Genomic DNA, 23370 nt, shown 5'->3' on the forward strand with positions numbered 1-23370 from the left:
AAATTCTTTGCTTCAGAAGACTAGAGAGAAAACAAAGGATCGTTGTAAGATTTCATAGTATTTGGCAGGCCACACCCAGGTTGAAGTTTCTGAGATATGGTTTGTTTTGAAACAATGAAAAACCCCTGCATATAGAGCGCAGCTTCCTGGAAAGATATGAGCTGATTGTCAAGTAACACTTTTAGAATGAGTGGTAGAAGACCAGGGTCATATAACCCAGCATTTGGGAAGCTGAGGCTTGCTTGATACAAGGCCAGCCTGGGCTGCAGTGAGACCGTTTCTAAAAAACATGCATGTAACTGGGCAGTCGTGGTGCACGCCTTTAGTCCCAGCATGCAGGCGGCAGAGGCAGGCAGATCTGAGTTTGAGGCCAGTCTGGTCTACAGAGCAAGTTCCAAAACAGTCAGGGCTACACAGAGAAACCCTGACTCAAAGGTGGAGGGGAGGAATACTATAAGCCAAGTGCCCCAGGAATTCAGGGAAAGAGCACCAGCTTTTTTTCCAGGTTGTCAAGATTTCCCAGATGCCGTGACAGTTGAAACAGCTATGCCATCAGTAGATGTAGAGGATGTAGGCATTGGCAAGAGGTCTTGGCCATAGGTACTGGCTAGTCAGTTGATTCTCCAGACTTCTCACTCCAGCTCTGGATCCTCTTAAATTCTCTCTGTATACAACAACGTTCCCAGATACCCTCAGGATTGATCAACAATAACCTCTCTGTATGGGACCTTCTTGTCAGTCTAAAGGAAAGGGAAGCTACTATACCAAATGCCCTAGCTTGCCTGGCCTGACCTCTTCATGCTCAGTCCTCAGAAGACCCCAAGGCCTGATACTGGCCCATCAGCCTAGAGGGAGATGGAGAAGGGAGGGCCTCATAATGCCCTCCTCTCAGCCCTTTGTAGAGAGAAGCCCTGCCAGATGGCTTGACATTCAATAGCACTGGATGAAGAGGCAAGAATGGGCGAGTAAAAATGTTTCATTACTTTCAGTGCAGAAATTATTACCATTTTGAATATCACTCTGAACCAGAACTTTGACCCAATTCTGTGACAGTAGTAATCATAATAATCAGCAAATGCTACAGCTGGGCATGTCTAAAGTCCCAGGACTCAGGAGGCAGATACAAGAGGATCATGGGCTATAAACTATATAGTGAGACTCCCAAAAAATAAAAATTAAAAAATTCTAATGTCAGAGTCTTAGCCGCTTTGTAGACCAAGCTGGTCTTGAACTCAGAGATCCTCCTAGCTCTGCCTCCCAAGCGCTGGGATTAAAGGCGTGTGCCACCACAGCCCAGCTTCCTAGCCACTTTTTTTTTTTTTTGAGAAGCCAAGTTAGTAAGTTTATTAAAATTATATAGGAAAAGGACAATGTGTAATCCAAAGGCCCAAGAAATATGTGTAGGTTGCCATTGGCTGTCTTTTTTGCCGTTTATTGAAGGAGGGAGGAATTCTTAAATACAGGCTTACAGCACAATGGGAGAACCCCAGAGGGCAGAAGTTCACTACTGATGTTTTACAATCTTGCATCTAAGCTATTAACGCCCATTATGCAGGATACACTTGAAGAGACAGTTGATGAGTATTCACAGGAAGGATCCAGGGCTGGCCAGCAATGGGAAATGACTGACTGATCCTTGGCTCTAATGTGGAAAACACACATTGAGCCTGTCTTCGTTTGTACATACTTTTTTCTATTGCCCCACCAGATGTGCAAAGGCTGAAGGTAGGAAGTACAGCCACTTCCTTGCACGTGACCAGTTTAAGGATACTCTGATTAGCAAGCTCCTATGATGATCTGAAAGAAAGAGTAGCCTCATATTTGATCCCATTCCATCATGCTGTTCACTGTGTCATTCTCAGCTCTCCAGGAAGCCCATTCAGGAAGCACCGTCCTGCACAGCTGCAACTGGGCAGACTTGCCAGTTGCCCATCTGTGGCCTCTTTACACGAGATCCCATTGGCACTTCATGGCTTGTCTCATGCCCTGTGCCTCGAGTTTTTTGCTAAACAATGATCTGTTCTTGCCAGCAAATACCACACAGTGGGAACAGAGGGGAAGGAGCAAGCCTACCTGGAGCCAGGCTGAATTGTGTCTATAGTTCCATGGCCTTGGCCAAGTAATGTGACTTTCTTCGTTTCCTTTCTCATTTACTTCAAAACACATACCTATATAGGTCTAATGGCACAGAGTTTTCCTCACAGAGTTACTGTGAAAATTAAATAAGAGGACTTGTGGCTAGAGAGATGAATTAAACACACTTGATGCTCTTACAGGCGACTCAAGTTCCTAAGTTTGGTTCTCAGCACCCACATCAAGTATCTCACAACCACCTGTAATTCCCATCTCAACCAGGACCTGAAGCCCCTAGTTTCCGTAAGCAGTCGCACTTGTGCCCATAGAGACACAGATATATGTAATTAAAAATGAAAAATATTAAATCTTGCAACAAAAAAACTCAGTGAGACGTCCTTACAGTGTGTCCTTTTGGAAGATGTTTGCATTTTCAGTACCTGGCAGCTGTCATTTCTAGTTCCAAAAATCTGGGGTACTACCCACCCTCCTTTTTTAAAGATTTATTTTTCATTTATGTTTGTGTTTGTATGTGAACCTGGGTTGAGTTTATGTTCACCATGGGCATGCTAGAGCCCAGGGAGGCCAGAGGAAGGCATCAGATCAATATCTCTGCCACTGCAGCCATCAAGTCATCATACTTCCTTCCCATTCCTCCTGATTTCCTGTAGCCTTAGCACCAGCAGCCTGCTAACCCAAGTCTCCTCTCTTCTACCATGCCTCAGCATGCACTTTCCTATCACTAGCCGACTCCTGTTTACCTTTTGGGCTCAACCTCAGTATCTCATCCTCCACAGACCTCTTCAGCCACTGGGCTTGACTGGATATGGCTGTTTCAGTGCCATGCCCTGCCTACATGACAGCTCTGGATCCTGCATACTGTGTTCCCCTAAAACATAAGTTGCTAGGCCATGGTGATACATGCCCTTAATCCCAGCATTTGAGAGGCAGATCTCTTAGTTCAAGGCCAGTCTGGTCTACAGAGTGAGTTTCCAAGACAGCCAGGGCTGTTACACAGAGAAGCCTTGTCTTGAGAAACCAAACAAACAAACAAACAAAAAAAAAAAACCCATAAGTTCCAAGAAGACAGAAACTGAGTTGCTCTTGCCCACTGCCACAGCCTTAACATTTTACAAGTGGTAGAAACTTCAGCCCTGGCTAAGACCAGCCCTCATCCTGTGCCACTCACCATATGTTTCAACCCAGCTAGTGTCACAAGTCAAAAACTCTCTTCCACTTGCTTGTTAAGTATCTTCCACCTCTGGTCTCAACTTTTTCAGTCCATCGTGGGGTATATTGAAATACAGCTACAGCCAAATACTTTGCCTATTGCATCCTATCCTTGGCTACCTGGTATCAACAGGAGCAGACACACAACTTTGTGAATGCTCACTCTGTCAGAACTACGTAGAGCAGAAGACTCCCCTAAACATGAGCTTATTTATAACTACATATGGTTATGCTGTTGTTAGCTGTGTTGCAGACATACCTAAAAAATATAAAAGGATAGGATGAAAATTTCACTTTATATTTTCATTATTGGTGATGTGTATGTGTGCACAAGTGTGCATGCAGGAGCTTATGCCTTGGAGTACACATGGAAGTCAGAAGACAATCTTCAGTTCTCTCCTGTCTCAAAAAAACAAATGAATACAAAAAAAAAAGACATTGTCAGCTCCTTAGAGTACACTTGCCACCACCCCTCTCACACTGGGTATACATGTGTATGCGTCCACACTATGTCACCTCATGCCACTGCACCCTGCTTGGTTTGCTGAACTAACTAGCTACTGAAATTTTGGATGAGGATCGGGCTCCTGCTGGTGTTATATCCTCCATACCTGGGAGAAAAGGAAGTCCCTGGAGCCTCCAGTGACTTCCTCCAGGAAAAGAAAACTCACTGAATCTGCCTGGACTTTGATTTAACTGTGAGCTTCATTGATTCTCACAGCTTCCTGCATCTGTCACAGGCTCTTTAAATTAGTGTCTTTCTAGATCTTTCGGCTTTAACCAACGTGGCTTTTGGGGGATGGCAGTGGGGAGGACTAGCATCTTTAATAGCTGGAGGACACAGGTGGCCTGAAAGCCTGTGTTCCTGTGGTCCCTTGAGTTGGCTAAGCATTAGTGGAGTCAGGTGTTTCATCTTTCTCTTAGAGGCCTCAGGGAATTGACCGGAGTTGGTGGTTTTTGTTGTGAGGTTTTTTGTTGTTGTTTTTTTTTTTTTTCTGTTTTTGTGTTTCGTGTTGTTGTTTTAGTTTTTTTGTTTTTGTTTGGTTTTTGGGTTTTGGGGGGTTTTGTTTGTTTTTTTGTTGTTGTTGGTGTGTGTGTGTGTGTGTGTGTGTGTGTGTGTGTGTGTGTATCCCCTTGGATAACAACAGAAATCTAGAATTTCTCAGATTATATTGTGCCCTAGAACTGGGTCTGTAACTCCCTAATTTCTGGAGAACAAGTTGGAAGATTTAGCTGGAAGAATCTATCAAAACAAGAGAGCAGTTTGTCTTGTGTTCTGACTCTGAGACTCGAAGATGGGGTAGTAGAATCTGAATGCCTAGAATACAAGCAGCCACAATGGCCTGGAAAGAGTGGTTGGTGGGCCTGCTGCGGCCTCTGCAGACTAAAGAGACCCTTGTATAATGCTAGGCTGTGGGTGAGATGATGGTCCAGGGACATTTGATGATTTTTGAGGAAACTATGTTTCTGAGAAGAAATTTCAGCTCTCTCATAGAGTCATCTAAAACTAAATTTGTTTGTCTTTTGATGTTGTTTGAGGGACAGAAACTTGCTATGTAGTGCATATTTTGCCCTTGAACTCACTATTTATCTTATCCTGGCTTTGAATTTAACAGTCATCCTACCTAGGCCTCCTCAGCCAAAACAGACTCTAATCTGCTTTGCTCGTTAAACACTCAGGTAATTACGTAGGCTGGCTGGCTATAAGGTCTCTGGGATCAACCTGCACTTCCTCCCCAGAACTAAGATTACAAGTACTCTCTACCATGTCTGGCTTTTTTTATGTGGGTTCTGGGGTTTGAACTCAGATCCTAATGCTTGCAGTGCAAACACTTTACCAACTGAGCCATCTCCCCAGCCACCTATGTTTTTTCTGTATTGCAAGATATCTTAGCATTTCAAGGACCCATGGGCCCCATAAAACTTAGGCAGCAGGCTCCTAACGAGCAGCAGCTGGTAGCAGCTCCTTTAATGAGTTGCCTAGGTTAGCCAGCACCTGTGTCCCCTCTCTTCCTCCTATGCTGAAGTCACCAGGAAAGGGATGGGCTGGGAAGAGATGATGCAGAGAGTTCCATTTGATAACTCTGCCTAGCCTACTCTGTGCTCCCCTTATTTTAATTGTGGGTTTCAGTGTCTGGCTACAGTGCCTCTTCAGAATACAATTGAGGTTTATTCTCTGGAACCCCTGGGCCCTTTACTGTGAAGGAATATAACCGACAGGCTGGCCACTGTGGTATTGAATACAAGCCAGAGGACTTCCCTTTGACCCTCTTGAACCATAGACTCCAGTGTGGACAGGCTATTTTGTGGCCTTGGGTGTAACCTGGAGAATGGGGTTTCTTCACTTCACAAGACAGGCCATGAATTAAGATCTGACTCACCAGGCTTTTCTGCTATGTATTGTTTTCAAGCTGTTGTTTCTGGTGGGTGGTTTTGTTGTTTTTGTTTAGGAGGAGGACAGGATCCAAACACAAGCTCATCTGTTTTCCAGCTGTTGTTTATGCCACTTTCCTGGAATAGTCACAAGGTCTTTTTTTCTTTTTCTTTTTTGAGACAGGTTCTTTCTATGTAGCCCTGGCTGTCCTGGAACTATGTAGACCATGGCCTTGAATTCATAGAGATCTCTGCCTCTCCCTCAAGTACTGAGATTAAAGGTGTATGCCACCGTGCCTAGTCACACAAGATCTTTTAAGAACCGTTCTGTGTTGGGGGCTGGAGAGATGGCTCAGCAGTTAAGAGCACTGACTGCTCTTCCAGAGGTCCTGAGTTCAATTCCCAGCAACCACATGGTGGCTCACAACCATCTATAGTGGGATCTGATGCCCTCTTCTGGTGTGCAGGTATACATGCAGAGCACTCATACATAAAATATAGATAGATAGATAGATAGATAGATAGATAGATAGATAGATAGATAGATAGATAGAGTGAATAAATAAATGAGCAAACAAATAACTAAAGTTCAAAGAAAAATAACAGTTCTGTACAACTACAGATTTTGTTGGAAACTAATTATATACAGTACTGATGTAGCTCTGTTTTCTGAATGGAATGAAAGCAGTGGAGAGAGAAAACATCTATGTCCCTTGGAAGCAGTGACACTGACATGTGTACTATCCCATGAACTCATCTGTACCCCCATACCATTGATTGAATCCTTTGAACCACATTCCACCCAAGCGGTGGTGGCCCATACCTTTAATCCCAATACTCGGGAGGCAGAGGCAAAGACAGGCGGATCTCTGTGAGTTCGAGGCCAGTCTGGTCTATAAAGTGAGTTCCAAGACAAGTTCCAAGCTACACAGAGAAACTCTGTCGGGGAAAAAAAGAGTGTGCATGCTCCAGACTCTCGTTATCCATATCATTTTTATCCCTAAAATTAAATGTTACTTCTGTTATTAGCACATATATGTCATATACAGTTTAAAAGTGCAAAAGAGGACTAGAAATGTACATCAGTAGGTAGAGTTATTGCTCACCATGCGCAAGACCCTTTGCTTCATCCCAAGCACAAAATAATGAGTTGTGATGCCACCTACCTATAATCTTAGCATCTATAGACAGGAAGACCAGAAGTTCAAGACAAGAGTCTAGAGAGATGGCTCAGTAGTTAAGAGTACTGACTATTTTTCTCAAGTCCTGAGTTCAATTCCCAGTACCCCCATATGGTGGCTCACAACTGTCTATAACTGTAGTCCTATGGGATATATTAACCTCTTCTGATATGCAATGTGCTTGCAGACAAAACATCCACATGCATACATAAATATATAAATCTTTTATTTAAAAATAAAGGAATTTTTTTTTTTTTTTTTTTTTTTTTTTACAAAAAACAGTTCAAGGTAATCCCTAGCTACACGAGTTCAAGCAAGCCAGGGCTACATGGCACCATGTCTTGGGGCAGACGTTGGTGAACACAAAAGGCTTACATTGAAAAATCTTGTGTTTTCATTCAATCCACCCCACCCGACCCCCTTTCAACCACCTGGGGCCATTAATACTGCAGTGTCCTTGCAAGCTAATTATATCTGCCCCACCACCAGCTGACTCCATCTTCCTGCTTCCACTTCCAAAATGTAGATACTCCCAAGGCAGTTGCTACCATGTAACTCTGATACTTCTCTCTTCTGCTGCTGCTCTGTCTTTAGAAGCAGCCTTGCTCATTGAGACAGCAGCTCTCAGAGACTCAGAGTCCCAAAAAGCGCATTTCATAGACATTTTGTAAACAGACACTTGTATGGCACCCACTCACCAGAAACTGTATATCTGTCTTCCATCCCCAGGAGACCTGTAGGAAGTGTCAAGGACTCTGGAAAGAGCATAATGGCCTCACCTGTGAAGAGCTGGCAGAAAAGGATGACATCAAGTACCGGACATCTATGTGAGTAATGTGATGGCTGAACTGGCCCTGCAAAGAGCAGAGGGTTCTATGGGAAGTACCAGCTTGAGCCACCCCTGCACAGAGGAATCCTTGGCAGGACCCTAACCCCAGAGCCTATATCTTTGTTTCTACAACCTATAGCTATTCAAATGTCAGGTGGTACTATGGAATGTCTGGCTTGTATGTGTTTGATAAAAATTAGGCACTCATTTCTCCTTACTATCTATCCAGTAAGCAGGTATAACAGGTCTTCATATATTTTACATACCAACCACAGTTCCCCCTCCCTCCCTATCTCCTGCTCCCCTAACACCTCACCCCCTCCTCAGAAAGAGTAAGGCATCCCTTGGGAAGTCAACAAAGTCTGGCATACCAAGTTTAGGTGGGCCCAAGCCCCTCCCCGCTGCATCAAGGCTGAGCAAGGTATCCCACCGTAGGGAATGGGTTCCAACAAAAGCCAGTTCATGCACTGGGGATAAATCCTGGTCCCACTGCCAGGGGCCCCACAAACAGATCAAGCCACACAACTGTCACCCACATTCAGAGGGCCTAGTTTAGTCCCATGCAGGTTCCCCAGCTGTCAGTCCAGAGTTCGTAAGTTCTCACTAGCTCGGGTCAAGTGTCTCTGTGGTTTTCTCCATCATAATCTTGACAAACCCTCCCCCTTGCTCATATAATCCCTCCTCCCTGAAATTTCTAAATGTTAACATATGAAAATGCAGTCACTTAAGTGCTACAGAAGTCTGTTTCTTTTATAAAGAGTCCAGCTTTGCCAGGCTGGTGGACTGTGTCCCATTAGGTCACACTGACTCCTTATATGTGGTGTTATCCTGTGCGTAGTTGTGTATAGGAAAGAAGGTTATTAGGCAGGCAGCTTTTCCTCAAGGAAACAGCCTGGCACTGTATATGGCCTCGAGGTGGATGACTTCATTTTCATCTTAAATATGGAGAATGGGCATGGGAGTTTGTTGCTTAGAAAGTGTTGCATTTGAGACAAGGAAAACACAAGTAGCGTAACCACTGTCACATAGGTAGTAAGTAGTATAGCAGGGACTTGAATGCATGTGACTTCTGGTTGTTCTCCGTGTCATAACTTTGGTAGTTTCCAGGATGTTCTCCTTGCAGATGACAAAGGAATCTTACGAATGTGTTCAAAGTTATGGACCTTCCTTGAAGTGGGGAAATTCTCAGTGAACTCCTCTGATTAGGGGTTCTTGACTAGAAAGTAGTCAGACAAGAGATGCTTTGATTGTGGGCTTTTGTAAACATGAGGACTTGACCTCCCATTGCTGCCTTTAAAGCTGGAGGGAGGAGCCCTGAGCCAAGGAGTGAGGTAGCTCCTAAAAGCTAAGAGCAACCCTTACCCTGCAGCCCCAAAGAAATGGAGACCTTGATCCTCAATATCAAAGAGCTGAATCTTGCCAACAGCCCAGCTATACAGCCAGCAGTCCATGGATGTTTCTTAGGGAAACTGGTTGTTTTAAAGTAGGCATTCTCATTCTGTTTTTGGTTTTGGTTTTTGGTTTTTTGGTTTTTGGTTTTTTCTGATAGCCCTGGACACTTGGAGTATGCAGAACTTCGTCAGCTTGGCAGTTCTCTAGATCAACAAACCTATCAGAGTGGACCATCCAGTACAATGTCTGTCAGTTCTAGAATCCAAAAGTGCCTCCCAAATATGCTTCACTGTACATGGAAGAGGGTGGAGGTACACAGCACTCGCTTGCTTTTGGGAAGGCTGCCCTGAGGCAGACCTGGCCTCCCAACCACTAGAACTTTGTAGAGATGGCACACGCCACTTTCCCATATCAGTACATTCTAGATCACCTGCTGCTTCTATTCATCAGGTTAGATCTGTCTATGTGTCACTTGAGTCACAGACTGGTATATTGTCTTGGTGGGTGACAAATAAGATCCTTGTCAGCTGCTATTCTCTAGCATTGAACAAAAGAATAAAAGCATTTTCCATATCAGTAGCTATGTGCCAGTTGCCAGGAGCTGTTTATTGTACAGTAAGAATAGCATCTGGAAGAGCAGCTGCAGCTACTCAGTACCTGATGAGGCATCTGCAGCATACCTGATATACTGCTCTCCTAGGCCCATTCTTCTGTGCAGGCCACACAGAGAAGTAAAGAACCTGTAAGGATAATCAGCATTCTAAACCTTGAAGTTAGTGGTGCCTACAATCTGTAAGATGTCTGTGAGAGTTGGGTACTGGTTTTAGGTAGTTTTAATTTACCCTCCTCAACATGTAACCCTTCCTCCAATGACCTGGGGGATCCTGCTTGTTGCCAAGTAGCAAAAATAAGAAAGCTCAAGGTGTACACAGGGAAATGCTATGAGGTCTGGGTACCCTGGCAAAACACTATTCTGACCTGGGTGTGGTGGCACAGGCCTATAATCCCAGCACTTAGGAGCCTAAGGCTGGAAGAGTAGTTTGAGTCTACACTAGGTTACAGAATAAGACCCTGTTTCAAAAATATAGACACATACACACACACACACACACACACACAAAGCAAAACTGTGTAGAAGGCTAGGTGTAGAACATTCGCCTAACTTACATTAGGCTTTTGGGTATAATTGAGTGTTTCTCTTAAAGATTCATGTACTAGAAGCTTTGCCCCTAATGTGGTGGGTTGAGGTAGCAGGACCTTTAAGAAGTGGGATCTCTTGGGATGGTGGTGGTGCATGCCTTTAATCCCAGCACAGGTAGAGACAGGCAGATCTCTGTGAGTTCAAGGGCAGCCTGGTCTACAGAGCAAGTTCCAGGACAGCGAAGGCTACACAGAGAAACCCTGTCTTGGGGGAGGGGGGGGGGAGAGTGTGTCTACTAGAAGGTCATTGGGGTGGGTGGGTGGGCGGGCACTACCCTTGGACAAGATTAATGTAGCTCTCACAGAACCAAAGTCGTCCCATTAGAACAGACTGTTTAAAAAGAGTAAGTTTGCCAGGTGGTAGAGTCACACACCTTTAATCTCAGCACTCGGGAGGCAGAAGCAGGTGAATCTCTTGAGTTCCAGGACAGCCAGGGCTATACAGAAAAACCCTGTTTCAAACCCACCCCAAAAAAAAGGCAGTAAACTGAAACTGAGGCTGTGGAATGTGGCTCACAAAACTGCAAATTTACCCAAAAAAAAAAAGCCCTGCATGATGGTGCATACCTGTTATCCCAGCCATAGGGAGACAGAGGCAAAGAGAATGACAAATTCAAGACCAGCCCTACGTAGACCCTCTCAACTGAAGAGGAAAAGTAAACGTGGTCTCTACTGCGTGTTTCCCTGCTATGAGCCATCCACCTCAAGATTGTCACCACAACCCAGTAGATGTCATTTTGTTCTTGAACTTTTGGAACTATGAACTAAATAAACTTTTTTAGTTAGTAATTGCCTAGACCCAGGTAGTTTGTTAGAGCAGTGTGAATCCGAGTAAAATACACCTTAACTTTGTAATGATGAAAGCTATGGTAGCTTTTTTTTAAATGTTTTTTATATGTATACATATTTACCTGCGTGTATATATGTGCACTTGTGCGTGCCTGCTACCCAAGAAAGTCAGGAGAGGACTTTAGATCTCCTAGAACTGGAGTTTTGGATGGTTGTGAATCGAAATGTAGGTGCTGGGAATCAAACCCAGTATCCTCTGCAATAACAAGTGCTCCTAACCACCGAACCATCTGCTTTTTTAAAAATTCACTTTCTCTATCTTACAAAAATATTTAAGCATCCAACTGGTGGTGCAGCTCTGCTTAGATATGTGAGGCTTTAGTGGGATACTCAGCAGCACAAATTTCAGGTATCCACAGTAGAAATACTAGTGAATAAACACCCAGTGGTTATGGCATTTTGCCATACTTGCTTTGTCTGTCTGTGTATTTTCAAGCAAATCTGTCCTTGGAATCGTGTGTTTCAGCCCTAAGTACTTAGCTCTTACTTAGCATTTGTCCCTGTCATCATTAACAAAATTTGGCAATAAGTCTGTGATGTCTGTTGCCAGATAGACGGTCCCCCAACAGATCTGATCCATAGAAGGTCTGCTTTTCCCATGAGCTCACCACAGAGCCCCGCTGGCCCCAGACCCACAGTCTTCCCATCTCTGCCTCCCAAGTGCTGGCACAGCATACCATGTTGGTGACTTCTGACAAAGACAATTGGCCTGCAAAATACCTTCTGACATTAACTACTTTCTCATGGTCTTATCAAACTTCTTCTCTCCTTGTATGTCCTCTGGCTTAGAGTCAGGTCTGAAGTGTCATTGTCAGGTGGCTTTAGGAGTGAGGAGATTTCCCAGAGGAGCTGAGCTATTTAGTGTCCATCTGGCCCACCATCAGATGTTCCTAAACAACATTGTTAGGTCCAGACACCTTGGAGTTGATGGCTACATGGTGAGTAGCTTTAGCAGAAAATAGGCTAGGGTTAAAAAGAGCTAGGCAGGGTGGCCTACACCCACAGTCCCAGCATTCGAGAAGTGAAAGCAACAAGATGAGAAGTTGTTGTGTGGTGCATACTGTTAATCCCAGCACTCAGGAAGCAGAAGCTAGAGGATCTCAGTGAGTTCCAGGGCAGCTTGGTCTACAGAGTAAGATCCAGCTAGGACTACACAGAAAAACATTCTCAAAAAGAATAAATAAGTTGTCATGTGAACTTTTCCTGGAGAGATGGGAGTAAACATACTCACCCTAGAAAGGACCAACTTAGGAAACAAAAATTTATTGGGCTTGCTTATACACAGGGGTAGTCCCAAAACAGCCATCCCACCAAAAGTCTCACCTGAGAAGCTACTTCCTGCAGCTGCATAAATGAATTCCATCCCTTCAGTTAGGCTTCTGTCCTCTGTATACTTTTTCTATTTTGTTTTATGAGACAAGTTCTCTCTATATAGCCCTGGCCAGCCTTAGACTCGCCGAGATCCTCCTGCTTCTTCGTCCTCTGGGCTAGAATTAAAGATGTGTGCCACCACACCTGGTTCCTGTGTACTCTTACACCTCCCAAGACTTTGAGACTACTTGCAGTGTGGGCAGAATTACATAGAGATTAGAGAAAGGTGGAGGGGGGGAGCTGAAATCTCGGTTAGCATACTCTGTGGGTATTCACAGCTACCAGATGAAAATAGTGACAGCTGCTATGCTCAGAGGACAGCTTTCTTTTTTTAGGGGGGTGGGGATGGTAAGACAGTATTTCTGTATGCATCCCTGGCTTTCCTGGAACTTTCTATGTGCATCAGCCTGCCTCTGCCTCCCAAGCACTGGATTTAAAGGTGTATATCACCATGCCTAGCAAAGGACAGTATTCTATAATAGAACCTCAAGTATTCCATATTATACAATGAACTAAAGACCAGAATGGACTAGGAAAGACTCTCAAAAAAAGGGAAAGAAAAAAAGAAAACCACTGCAGTAGTCCAAACTACAGTTAATAGAGCCTCAAGGGATCATGACACTGAAGGGGGGGCGTGGGTTTGGTGGGGTGGTGGTGAGAGTGGTGTGTTTTGTTTGCTTATTTGTTTGTTTTTTGAGATAGGATCTGTACATAGCCCTGTCTATTTGGAACTCGCTATATAGAACAGGCTGACCTTGAACTCTCCAGATCTAGATCTGCCTGCCTATGCTTCCTGAGTGTTGAGATTAAAGGTGGATGCCACTGTGCCTGGCAGATTTAGGGAATCTTTAAAGAGGTAAATTGTCAAGGCTCTGATAGATGAGAATGTGAAAGAAGATGGATTCAATAATGTTCACAGGATTCCAGCTTGAGTGACTAAACCATCCTGCCTAACAAAATCAGGGTCAGGGAATAATGGAGTAAAGTAAAGGTTTCACATGTGAACACAGGAAATCAGCCTCATGACTCATCAGAGTTTTTTTCTTAAAAAAAAATTAATACACTCAAAAGAAAATGATACTGCTAAAAAAGGTTGTGTATGGAGCTGAAAAAAGTACACCCTTCACACTAAAGCAACAATTAGCTTGGCAGGAGCTGCCAGAGGCAAACCTTGGACTGAACAGCCTCCCCATGGATTTTGTTTATAGGATTAAAGACAGACCTAGTTGCAGCAGCCTGAGACCTATGAGGCTGTATGAATGACAAGGGGACCAGGGTGCCACACTTCAGACGAATCTGAGAAGGCCTTAGGCTTCCACTGTGACCATGCAAATGATAGATAAAGGCAAGTGGGAGCTAAAAGTAGCCTTGCTAGGTGGAAGGAATGCAGAGTCAGAACCAGCCAGCAGGGATCAGGACTTTTTCTATGTGTTTGGCTCCAGAACTTAAAAATCTCTCTCAGTTCCAGCACTGGTCACTAATCATCACCCCACACAATAGAAAATAAAATACTTAGGAAAGAGCTTTTAAAAGTCTCCTAACCCTTTAATCCCAGCACTCGGGAGGCAGAGCCAGGCGGATCTCTGTGAGTTCGAGGCCAGCTTGGTCTCCAAAGCGAGTTCCAGGAAAGGCACAAAGCTACACAGAGAAACCCTGTCTCGAAAAACCAAAAAAAAAGTCTCCTAACTGCCAACCCTGCAAGAAGCAGTCTGATTTGTAATTTCCACGTACAGTATTAAAAATATTCAATTTTCAGCAATAATTTACAAGGCATTCAAAGAAACTAGGTAAGTGTGGACTATTCACAGGAGAAAAAGCTGTGGACAGAGTTATAGAAATCCTTAAAATCTTTTGTCTTGCCGGGCAGCAGTGGCATGCACACCTTTAATCCCAGCACTCGGGAGGCAGAGCCAGGCATATCTCTGTGAGTTTGAGGCCAGCCTGGTCTACAGAGCAAGATCCAGGACAGGCACCAAAACTACACAGAGAAATCCTGTCTCAAAAAAAAAAAAACTTTCGTTTTTGTCAGAGAGTAAAAAGAAGCCATGGACAGAAAAAACTAGTTCTACGGTGAGTGAGCAAGTGGAAAATATCATAATAAAAGATTATAGAAAGACACCATTGAAAATTACAAGAGTGGCCTGGGGATTTAGCTCAGTGGTAGAGCGCTTGTCTAGCAAGCACAAGGCCCTGAGTTTGGTCCTCAGCTCTGGAAAAAAAAGAAAATTACAAGAGCTACAGTGAAAAACTATGAAAATGTAATAACAGATTTGAGCAAAAGAATGAATCAGAGAGGGTTAGTAATATAACGAAATTAGTAAATGGTCTACCTTGTATACACAAAGCCCTAAGTTGAATTCTCAGCACTTCATAAAACTGACTACAATGGTACATGCCGATTCTAGCACTTAGGCTGTCAACACTGGAGGATCAGGAGTTCAAGGTCATCTTCATCTAAATAGGAAATTTGAGGCCTGTATTAGATTATGTCTCAAAAAAAAAGAGGGGCACAAGAGATGGCTCACTGGTTAACAACATTGGCTATTCTTTCAGATGACCCAAGTTGGGTTCCCAGCATCACAACTGTCTGTAACTCCAGTTCAGAGATGATCCAAGGCCCTCTTCTGGCCTTTGAGGGCACTGATACACAAGTGGTACACTTCCATATGTGAAGGCAAGATACTCGTCTACATTTTTAAAAAAGTAATAATTAATTAAAGAAAATAATGAGCCTTGCTTAGTGGTACACGCCTTTAATCCAAGCACTCAGGATGTAGAGGCAGGTGGATCTCTGTGAGTTTGAGGCCAGCCTGCTCTGCATAGCATAGTGAGTTCTAGGACAGCCAGAGCTACATAGTGAAACCCTGTCTTGGGGGGGGGGGGGCATTAGATTATTGAAGATTGCTAAATTGACATCACCCAGTTGGAAAAATGGAGAGAAAAGAAGAAAAAGAATGAACAGATCCTAAAGGACCTGTGGCACGTTATATACTATATTCCTATTTAAAGGTACAAAAAGGGATCAGAAAAAATACTTGAAAGAATGGGTGAAAACTTCTCAGATTTAAGGACATGAATAAAGGTTAAAAAAAAGACAAGACACATTAATGAGAGTCAAACTGCCAAAGGTCAAGAACAAGTAGAGAAGGGTTTTGGTTTTGGTTTGAGGGGGTATTCATTTGTAGTTCATTCTCAATACTAGAAATTTAACCTAAGGTCTTACCCATACCTGGCAAGTGCTCTCCCACAGAGCTAGTCGCAGACCAAATAGAAATCTTGAATGCAGCTAAAAAATATAGTCCAACCCAAAGATAGATAATTTCAATAGGTATTTCTTTAAGAAAATGAAGAAGTGATGCACAGTCACTAGAGTGTTCGATTGCATTAGTCATCAGAGAAATACAAGTTAAACCTTAGCAAAGTAACTGTTAGGGTAGCTACAGCCAAAATGATTGTTTGGTTTTGTTTCTGGGTAAGTGTGGGAGGAGTGGTATGTGTTGTATATGTACATATTTGTCTTTTTAGTCACTCTTCAGCTCCTTGTTGTTGTTTTGAAAACTATTTTATTTGGACTGGAGAGGTGGCTCAGCATTTAAGAGCACTTATTACTCTTGGTCTTAGTCAGGGTGACTTGTGATGAAACACCGTGACCAAAGCAACTGGGGGAGGGAATGGTTTTTTTGGCTTTCGCTTCCACATTCATAGTCCATCCATCACTGAAGAAAGTCAGGACAGGAACTCAAGCAGGGCAGGAACCTGGAGGCCAGAGCTGATTGGGAGGCCAGGGAGAGAGGAGGGGGGGATGGTCCTTACTGGCTTGCTCTTCATGGCCTGCTCAACCTGCTTTATAGAACCTAGGACCACCAGCCCAAAAATGGCACCACCCACCATGGACTGGGCCCTCCCCATCACACACTAATTAAGAAAATGCCATACAGATGGGTCTTAGGGAGGCATTTTCTCAATTGAGGTTCCCTCCTTTCAGATAACTCTAGTTTGTGTCAAGTTGATATAAAATGAGCCAGCACACTCTTGCAGAAGACCCAGGTTCATTTCCCAGCACCTACCTGGTGGCTCACAGCAATCTATAACTCTAGTCCAAGGGAATAAGACATTCTTTTTTTTAACTTCATGGGCACCAAGCATGTACATGTTACACACACATAGGTATAGGCAGAACACTCATACAAAGATTGAGTTAAAAGCAATTTTAAAAATATTTATTTTCTGGGCATGGTGGGCACATCTTTAATTCCAGTACTAAGGAGACAGAGGCAGGTGGATTTCTGTGATTTAGAAGTCAGCCTGGCCTACATAGCAAATTCCAGGCCAGCCAGAATACAAAATGAGTCCCTGTCTATCTGTCTCTTTTATTTATTTTTCTATTATCAGCTTGATACAGTATAAATTTTTTTTTTTTTTTTTTTGGTTTTTCGAGACAGGGTTTCTCTGTGTAGCTTTGTACCTTTCCTGGAACTCACTTTGTAGACCAGGCTGGCCTCGAACTCACAGACATCATAAATTCTTATCCTAATAGAGAAATGTTTCATTGAGGCTTGCCCAGTAATTGAGTGAAACCAAATCTTATCATAAGCCACAGTCATCCTAGGGTCCCCCATGCTATATATATAGCCTCCATGGTTCTGTGGGTTGCAGTCTGATTGTTCTTTGCTTTATATCTAGAATCCACTTATGAGTGAGTACATACCATGTTTATCCTTCTGGGTTTGGGTTACCTCACTCAGGATTTTTTCTAGTTCCATCCATTTGCCTGCAAATTTCATGTTGTCATTGTTTTTCTCTGCTGAGTAGTACTCCATTGTGTATATGTACCACATTTTCTTAATCCATTCTTCAGTTGACAGGCATCTAGGTTGTTTCCAGGTTCTGGCTGTTACAAATAGTGCTGCTATGAACATAGTTGAGCATGTATCTTTGTGGTATGATTGAGCATTCCTTGAGTATATGCCCAAGAGTGGTATGGCTGGGTCTTGAGGTAGATCAATTCCCAACTTTCTGAGAAACTGCCATACTGATTTCCACAGTGGTTGTACAAGTTTGCATTCCCACCAACAGTGGAGGAGTGTTCCCTTTGCTCCACATCCTCTCCAACATTGATTGTCATTAGTGTTTTTGATCACAGCCATTCTGACAGGTGTAAGGTGGTATCTCAGAGTCGTTTTGATTTGCATTTCTCTGATGATTAAGGATGTTGAGCATTTCTTTAAATGTCTTTCAGCCATTTGTGATTCTTCTTTTGAGAATTCTCTGTTTAGCTCTTTAGCCCATTTTTTCTTTTTCTTTTTCTTTTTTTTTTTTTTTTTTTTTTTGGTTTTTCGAGACAGGGTTTCTCTGTGTAGCTTTGCGCCTCTCCTGGAACTCACTTGGTAGCCCAGGCTGGCCTTGAACTCACAGAGATTCGCCTGACTCTGCCTCCCGAGTGCTGGGATTAAAGGCGTGCGCCACCACCGCCCGGCCTAGCCCATTTTTTAATTGGCTTGTTCAGCATTTTGATGTCTAGTTTCTTTGGAGATCAGTCTTCTGTCAGATATGGGGTTGGTTGTAGCTAGAGTTTTCCTGCCTGGCCCACATTCAGGACAAATCTCTGTCACCCGCCAGTCCCACAGCTGCTCAGACCCAACCACGTAAACACAGAGACTTATATTGCTTACAAACTGTATGGCCATGGCAGGCTTCTTGCTAACTGTTCTTATATCTTAAACTAATCCATTTCTATAAATCTATACCTTGCCACGTGGCTCATGGCTTACCGGCATCTTCACATGCTGCTTGTCATGGTGGTGGCTGACAGTATCTCCACTTCCCAGAACTCTCTTCTCTGCTTGTCTCGCCTATCCTTCCTGCCTGGCTACTGGCCAATCAGTGTTTTATTTACTAACCAATCAGAGCAACATATTTGACATACAGAACATCCCACAGCAGTTGGTGAAGGTCTTTTCCCATTCTGTAGGCTGTCTTTTTGTCTTATTGACCATGTCTTTTGCCATGCAAAAGCTTCTCAGTTTCAAGAGGTCCCATTTATTAATTGTGCTCAGTGTCTGTGTTGTTGGTGTTATATTTAGGAAGTGATCTCTGGTGCCAATGATTTCAAGAGTACTTCCTACTTTCTCTTCTATCAAGTTCAGTGTAACTGGATTTATGTTGAGGTCTTTGATCCACTTGGACTTGAGTTTTGTGCATGGTGACAGATATGGATCTATTTGTAACTTTTACATATTGACGTCCAGTTATGCCAGTACCATTTGTTGAAGATACTTTCTTTTTTCCATTGTATAGTTTTGGCTTCTTTGACAAAAATCAGGTGTTCATATGTGCATGGATTAATGTCAGGGTCTTTAATTCGATTCCATTGGTCCATATATTGGTTTTTATACCAGTACCAAGCTGTTTTTACTACTATAGCTCTATAGTAGAGCTTGAGGTCAGGGATGGTGATGCCTCCAGAGGTTGCTTTATCATACAGGATTCTTTTAGCTATCCTGGGTCTTTTGTTTTTCCATATGAAGTTGAGTATTTTTCTTTCCAAGTCTGTAAAGAATTATGTTCAGATTTTGATGGGGATTGCATTGAATCTGTAGATTGCTTTTGGTAAGATTGCCATTTTTACTATGTTAATCCTACCTATCCATGAGCATGGGAGATCCTTCCATTTTCTGATACCTTCTTCAATTTCTTTCTTTAGAGATTTAAAGTTCTTATCAAAAAGGTCCTTCACTTGTTTAGTGTTATCCCAAGGTATTTTATATTATTTGTGGCTATTGTAAAGGGTGATGTTTCTCTGACTTCTTTCTCAGCCCTTTTATCATTTGTGCATAGGAGGGCTACTGATTTTTTTGAGTTGATCTTGTATCGTGCCACTTTACTGAAGGAGTTTATCAGCTGTAGGAGTTCCCTGGTAGAATTTTTGGGGTCACTTATGTATACTATCATATCATCTGCAAATAGTGAAAGTTTGACTTCTTCCTTTCCAATTTGTATCCCTTTGATTTCCTTTTGTTGTCTTATTGCTCTAGCTAGAACTTCAAGTACTATATTGAATAAATATGGGGAGAGTAGACAGCCTTGTCTTGTTCCTGATTTTAGTGGAATCACTTTGAGTTTCTCTCCGTTTAATTTGATGGTGGCTGTTGGCTTGCTGTAAATTGCCTTTATTGTGTTTAGGAATGTTCTTTGTATTCCTGATCTCTCTAAGACCTTTATCATGAAGGGGTGTTGGATTTTGTCAAAGGCTTTTTCAGCATCTAATGAGATGATCATGTGGTTTTTTTCTTTCAGTTTGTTTATATGGTGTATTACATTGACAGATTTTCGTATGTTGAACCATCCTTGCATCCCTGGGATAAAACCTACTTGGTCATGGTGGATTATTTTTTTGATGTGTTCTTGGATTCAGTTTGCCAATATTTTGTTGAGTATTTTTGCATCAATGTTCATGAGGGAGATTGGTCTGTAATTCTCTTTCTTTGTTGCATCTTTGTGTGGTTTGGGTATCAGGGTAATTGTAGCCTTATAAAAAGAGTTTGGTAATGTTCCTTCTGTTTCTATTGTGTGGAACAATTTGAAGAGTATTGGAATTAGTTCTTTGGAAATCTGGTAGAATTCTGCACTGACACCATCTGGTCGTGGGCTTTTTTTTGTTGGGAGACTTTGGTGACTGTTTCTATTTCTTTAGGGGTTATTGGTCTATTTAAATAGTTTCTCTGGTCTTGATTTAACTTTGGTATGTGGTATCTGTCCAGAAAATTGCCATTTCTTCCAGATTTTCCAATTTTGTGGAGTACAGGTTTTTGAAGTATGACCTGATGATTCTCTGGATTTCCTCGTTGTCTGTTGTTAGTCTCCCTTTTCATTTCTGATTTTGTTAATTTGGGTGCTCTCTCTTTGCCTTTTGGTTAATTTGGCTAGGGGTTTGTCTATCCTATTGATTTTTTTCAAAGAACCAACTCTTTGTTTCATTAATTTTTTTTTTTGTATTGTTCTCTTGGTTTCTATTTCATTGATTTCAGCTCTCAATTTGATTATTTCCTGGCATCTATTTCTCCTGGATGAGTTTGTTTCTTTTTGTTCTAGAGCTTTCAGTTGTGCTGTTAAGCCGTTGGTATGAGATTTCTCCGTCTTCTTTATGTGTGCATTTAGAGCTATGAATTTTCATCTTAGCACTGCTTTCATAGTGTCCCATAAGTTTGGGTATGTTGTACTTTTATTTTCATTGAATTCTAGGAAATCTTTAATTTCTTTCTTTATTTCTTCCTTGACCCATTGGTGTTTCAGGTCGGCATTATTCAGTTTCCATGAGATTGTAGGCTTTCTATAATTTTTGTTGTTGTTGAAATCTAACTTTAAGGCATGATGATCCGATAAGATACAGGAGGTTATTCCAATGTTTTTGTATCTGTTGAGATTTGCTTTGTGGCCAAGCATGTGGTCAATTTGTGAGAAGGTTTCATGGGGTGCTGAGAAGAAGGTATATTATTTTTTATTAGGATGGAATGTTCTGTAGATATCTGTTAAATCCATTTGAGTCATAACATCTGCTAAGTCCTTTATTTCTTTGTTAAGTTTCAGTCTGGTAGATCTGTCTTTTGGTGAGAGTGGTGTGTTAAAATCTCACACTACTGATGTGTGGGGTTTGATGTGCGATTTAAGCTTTAGTAATATTTCTTTTATGAATGTGAGTGCCTTTGTATTTGGGGCATAAATATTCAGCATCAAGACTTCATCTTGGTGGATTTTTCCTGTGATAAATATGTAATGTCCATCCTGTTCTCTTTTGATTGATTTTAGTTTGAAGTCTATTTTATTAGATATTAGGATAGCTACACCAGCTTGCTTCTTAGGTCCATTTGATTGGAAAGCCTTTTCCCAGCCCTTTACTCTGAGGTAGTGTCTGTCTTTCGAGTTAAGGTGTGTTTCTTGTATGCAGCAGAAGGATGAATCCTGTTTTCTTATCCATTCTGTTAGTCTGTGTCTTTTTATAGGTGAGTTGAGACCATTGATATTGATGGATATTAATGACCAGTGATTGTTAATTCCTGTTATTTTTTTTGTGGTAGTGTTGCATTTTCCTTCTTTGGTATTTGTTGGTGTGGTATTATCTATTGCTTGAGTTTTCATGGGTGTGTTTAGCTTCTTTAGGTTGGATTTTTCCTTCTAGTGCTTTCTGTAGGGCTGGATTTGTAGATAGGTATTGTTTAAATCTGGTTTTATCATGAAATATTTTGTTTACTCCATCTATGGTGACTGAGAGTTTTGCTGGGTATAATAGTCTGGGTTGGCATCCGTGGTCTTTTAGTGTCTGCATAACATTTATCCAGGACCTTCTAACTTTCATAGTCTCTATTGAGAAGTCTGGTTACTTGGTCTTTTTCCTTTTCGGCTCTTAATATTTTTTCTTTGTTCTGTATGTTTAGTGTTTTGGTTATTATGTGGCCAGGGGACTTTTTTTTTGGATCCAGCCTACTTGGTGTTCTGTAAGCTTCTTGTATCCTCATAGGTTTTTTTTTTTTTTTAAAGATTTATTTATTATGTATACAGCATGTATGACAGCAGTCCAGTAGAGGGCACCAGATCTCATTACAGATGGTTGTAAGCCACCATGTGGTTGCTGGGAATTGAACTCAGGACCTCTGGAAGAGCAGTCAGTGCTTTTAACCTCTGAGCCATCTCTCCAGCCCTTCATAGGTATTTCTTTCTTTAGGTTAGGAAAGTTTTCTTCTATAATTTTGTTGAATATATTTTCTGTGCCTTTGAGATGGTATCTTGGAACTCACTTTATAGTGCAGGCTGGCCTCAAACTCAGAGATCTGCCTGCCTCTGCCTCTCAAGTGCTGTGATTAAAGGCATGCACCACCACCGCCCAGCTAAGACCCTATCTTTTTTTTGAGTTAGGGTTTCCCATTGAACCTAAAACTCATCAATTCAGCAAGACTAGTTAGCCAGCAAACCCCAGGGATCTTCCTGTCTCCCTCTCCAGTACTGGGCTAAGACACATGTACTGCCACACATCTCAATTCAAGTCATGCTTGTATATGGCAAGCACTTTACCAACTGAGCTATTACCCTATTTCTTAATTTTTTTTTTTTAAGAAGTTGTCCTGAGCTAGTTGTGGTATACATTTATAATCCCAGCAGTTAAGAGAAAGAGGTAGGTGGGTCCCTGTAAGTTTGAAGTCGGCCTTATCTGCATAGTAAGATCTTGGCATGGGGGGGTGGAACCCCAAAGATTACTTCCTATTATCCTTGGGTAGTGAAGCACAAGTAGTGACAGAATCATGGGGTGTCAGCTTGCTGCACAGAGGATGTCCCTGAGTCTTCCTGTTGAACATAGCCAGCCTCAGGCTTCTCTTCCTGTCCTACTTCTGGAAGCACATCCTGTGGGACTCTTTCCTGCCTAGATCACAATCTTCTTGCTGGATCACTCTAACAAAAGAAGCAGCTATGGCTTCTCAGTTCCATCCAACAGCACATTCTCATAGTAGCAGTTCTTTTTTGGTATGAGCCTATTCTTGCCCTTTCTGGTTTGTTGTTGTTGTTTTGGTTTTTCAAAACAGGGGTTCTCTGGTAGCCCAGACTGGCCTAGAACTCAGATCTGCCTGCCTCTTGCCTCTCAAGTGCTAGGATTGAAGGCATGTGCCACTACATCCTGGCAGAACCTTGAGTCTATGTGGTGAAGCTCCAGGCCAGCCAAGGCTTAGTGAGACCCTGATTCCAAAAAATTAATTAATTGATTGACTGATTAATTGATTAATGAAGCTTGGTCTTTCTTTTCAACGAAATTTGGAAATCATCTGTTCTTCTGTAACTTGAACTGGGTGTAAATTCTTTCCAAGCTAAAGTTCTGCTTTCTTCATT

At 42.3% G+C, this 23370-nt stretch overlaps 1 protein-coding gene across 4 annotated transcripts in view; it reads left to right on the forward strand.

The window, feature by feature from the left end:
• Window positions 1–23370, forward strand: part of Rnf216 (ring finger protein 216) — a 139656-nt gene that overhangs the window by 92172 nt on the left and 24114 nt on the right. For all 4 annotated transcript variants that reach the window (XM_059249822.1, XM_059249825.1, XM_059249824.1 and 1 more), the window contains exon 14: window positions 7587–7684. In XM_059249822.1, the coding sequence (XP_059105805.1) occupies window positions 7587–7684 (98 nt within the window). The remainder of the gene's footprint in view (window positions 1–7586; window positions 7685–23370) is intronic.

Source organism: Peromyscus eremicus, chromosome 23, assembly GCF_949786415.1.
Source record: "Peromyscus eremicus chromosome 23, PerEre_H2_v1, whole genome shotgun sequence".
Classification (NCBI taxonomy): domain Eukaryota; kingdom Metazoa; phylum Chordata; class Mammalia; order Rodentia; family Cricetidae; genus Peromyscus; species Peromyscus eremicus.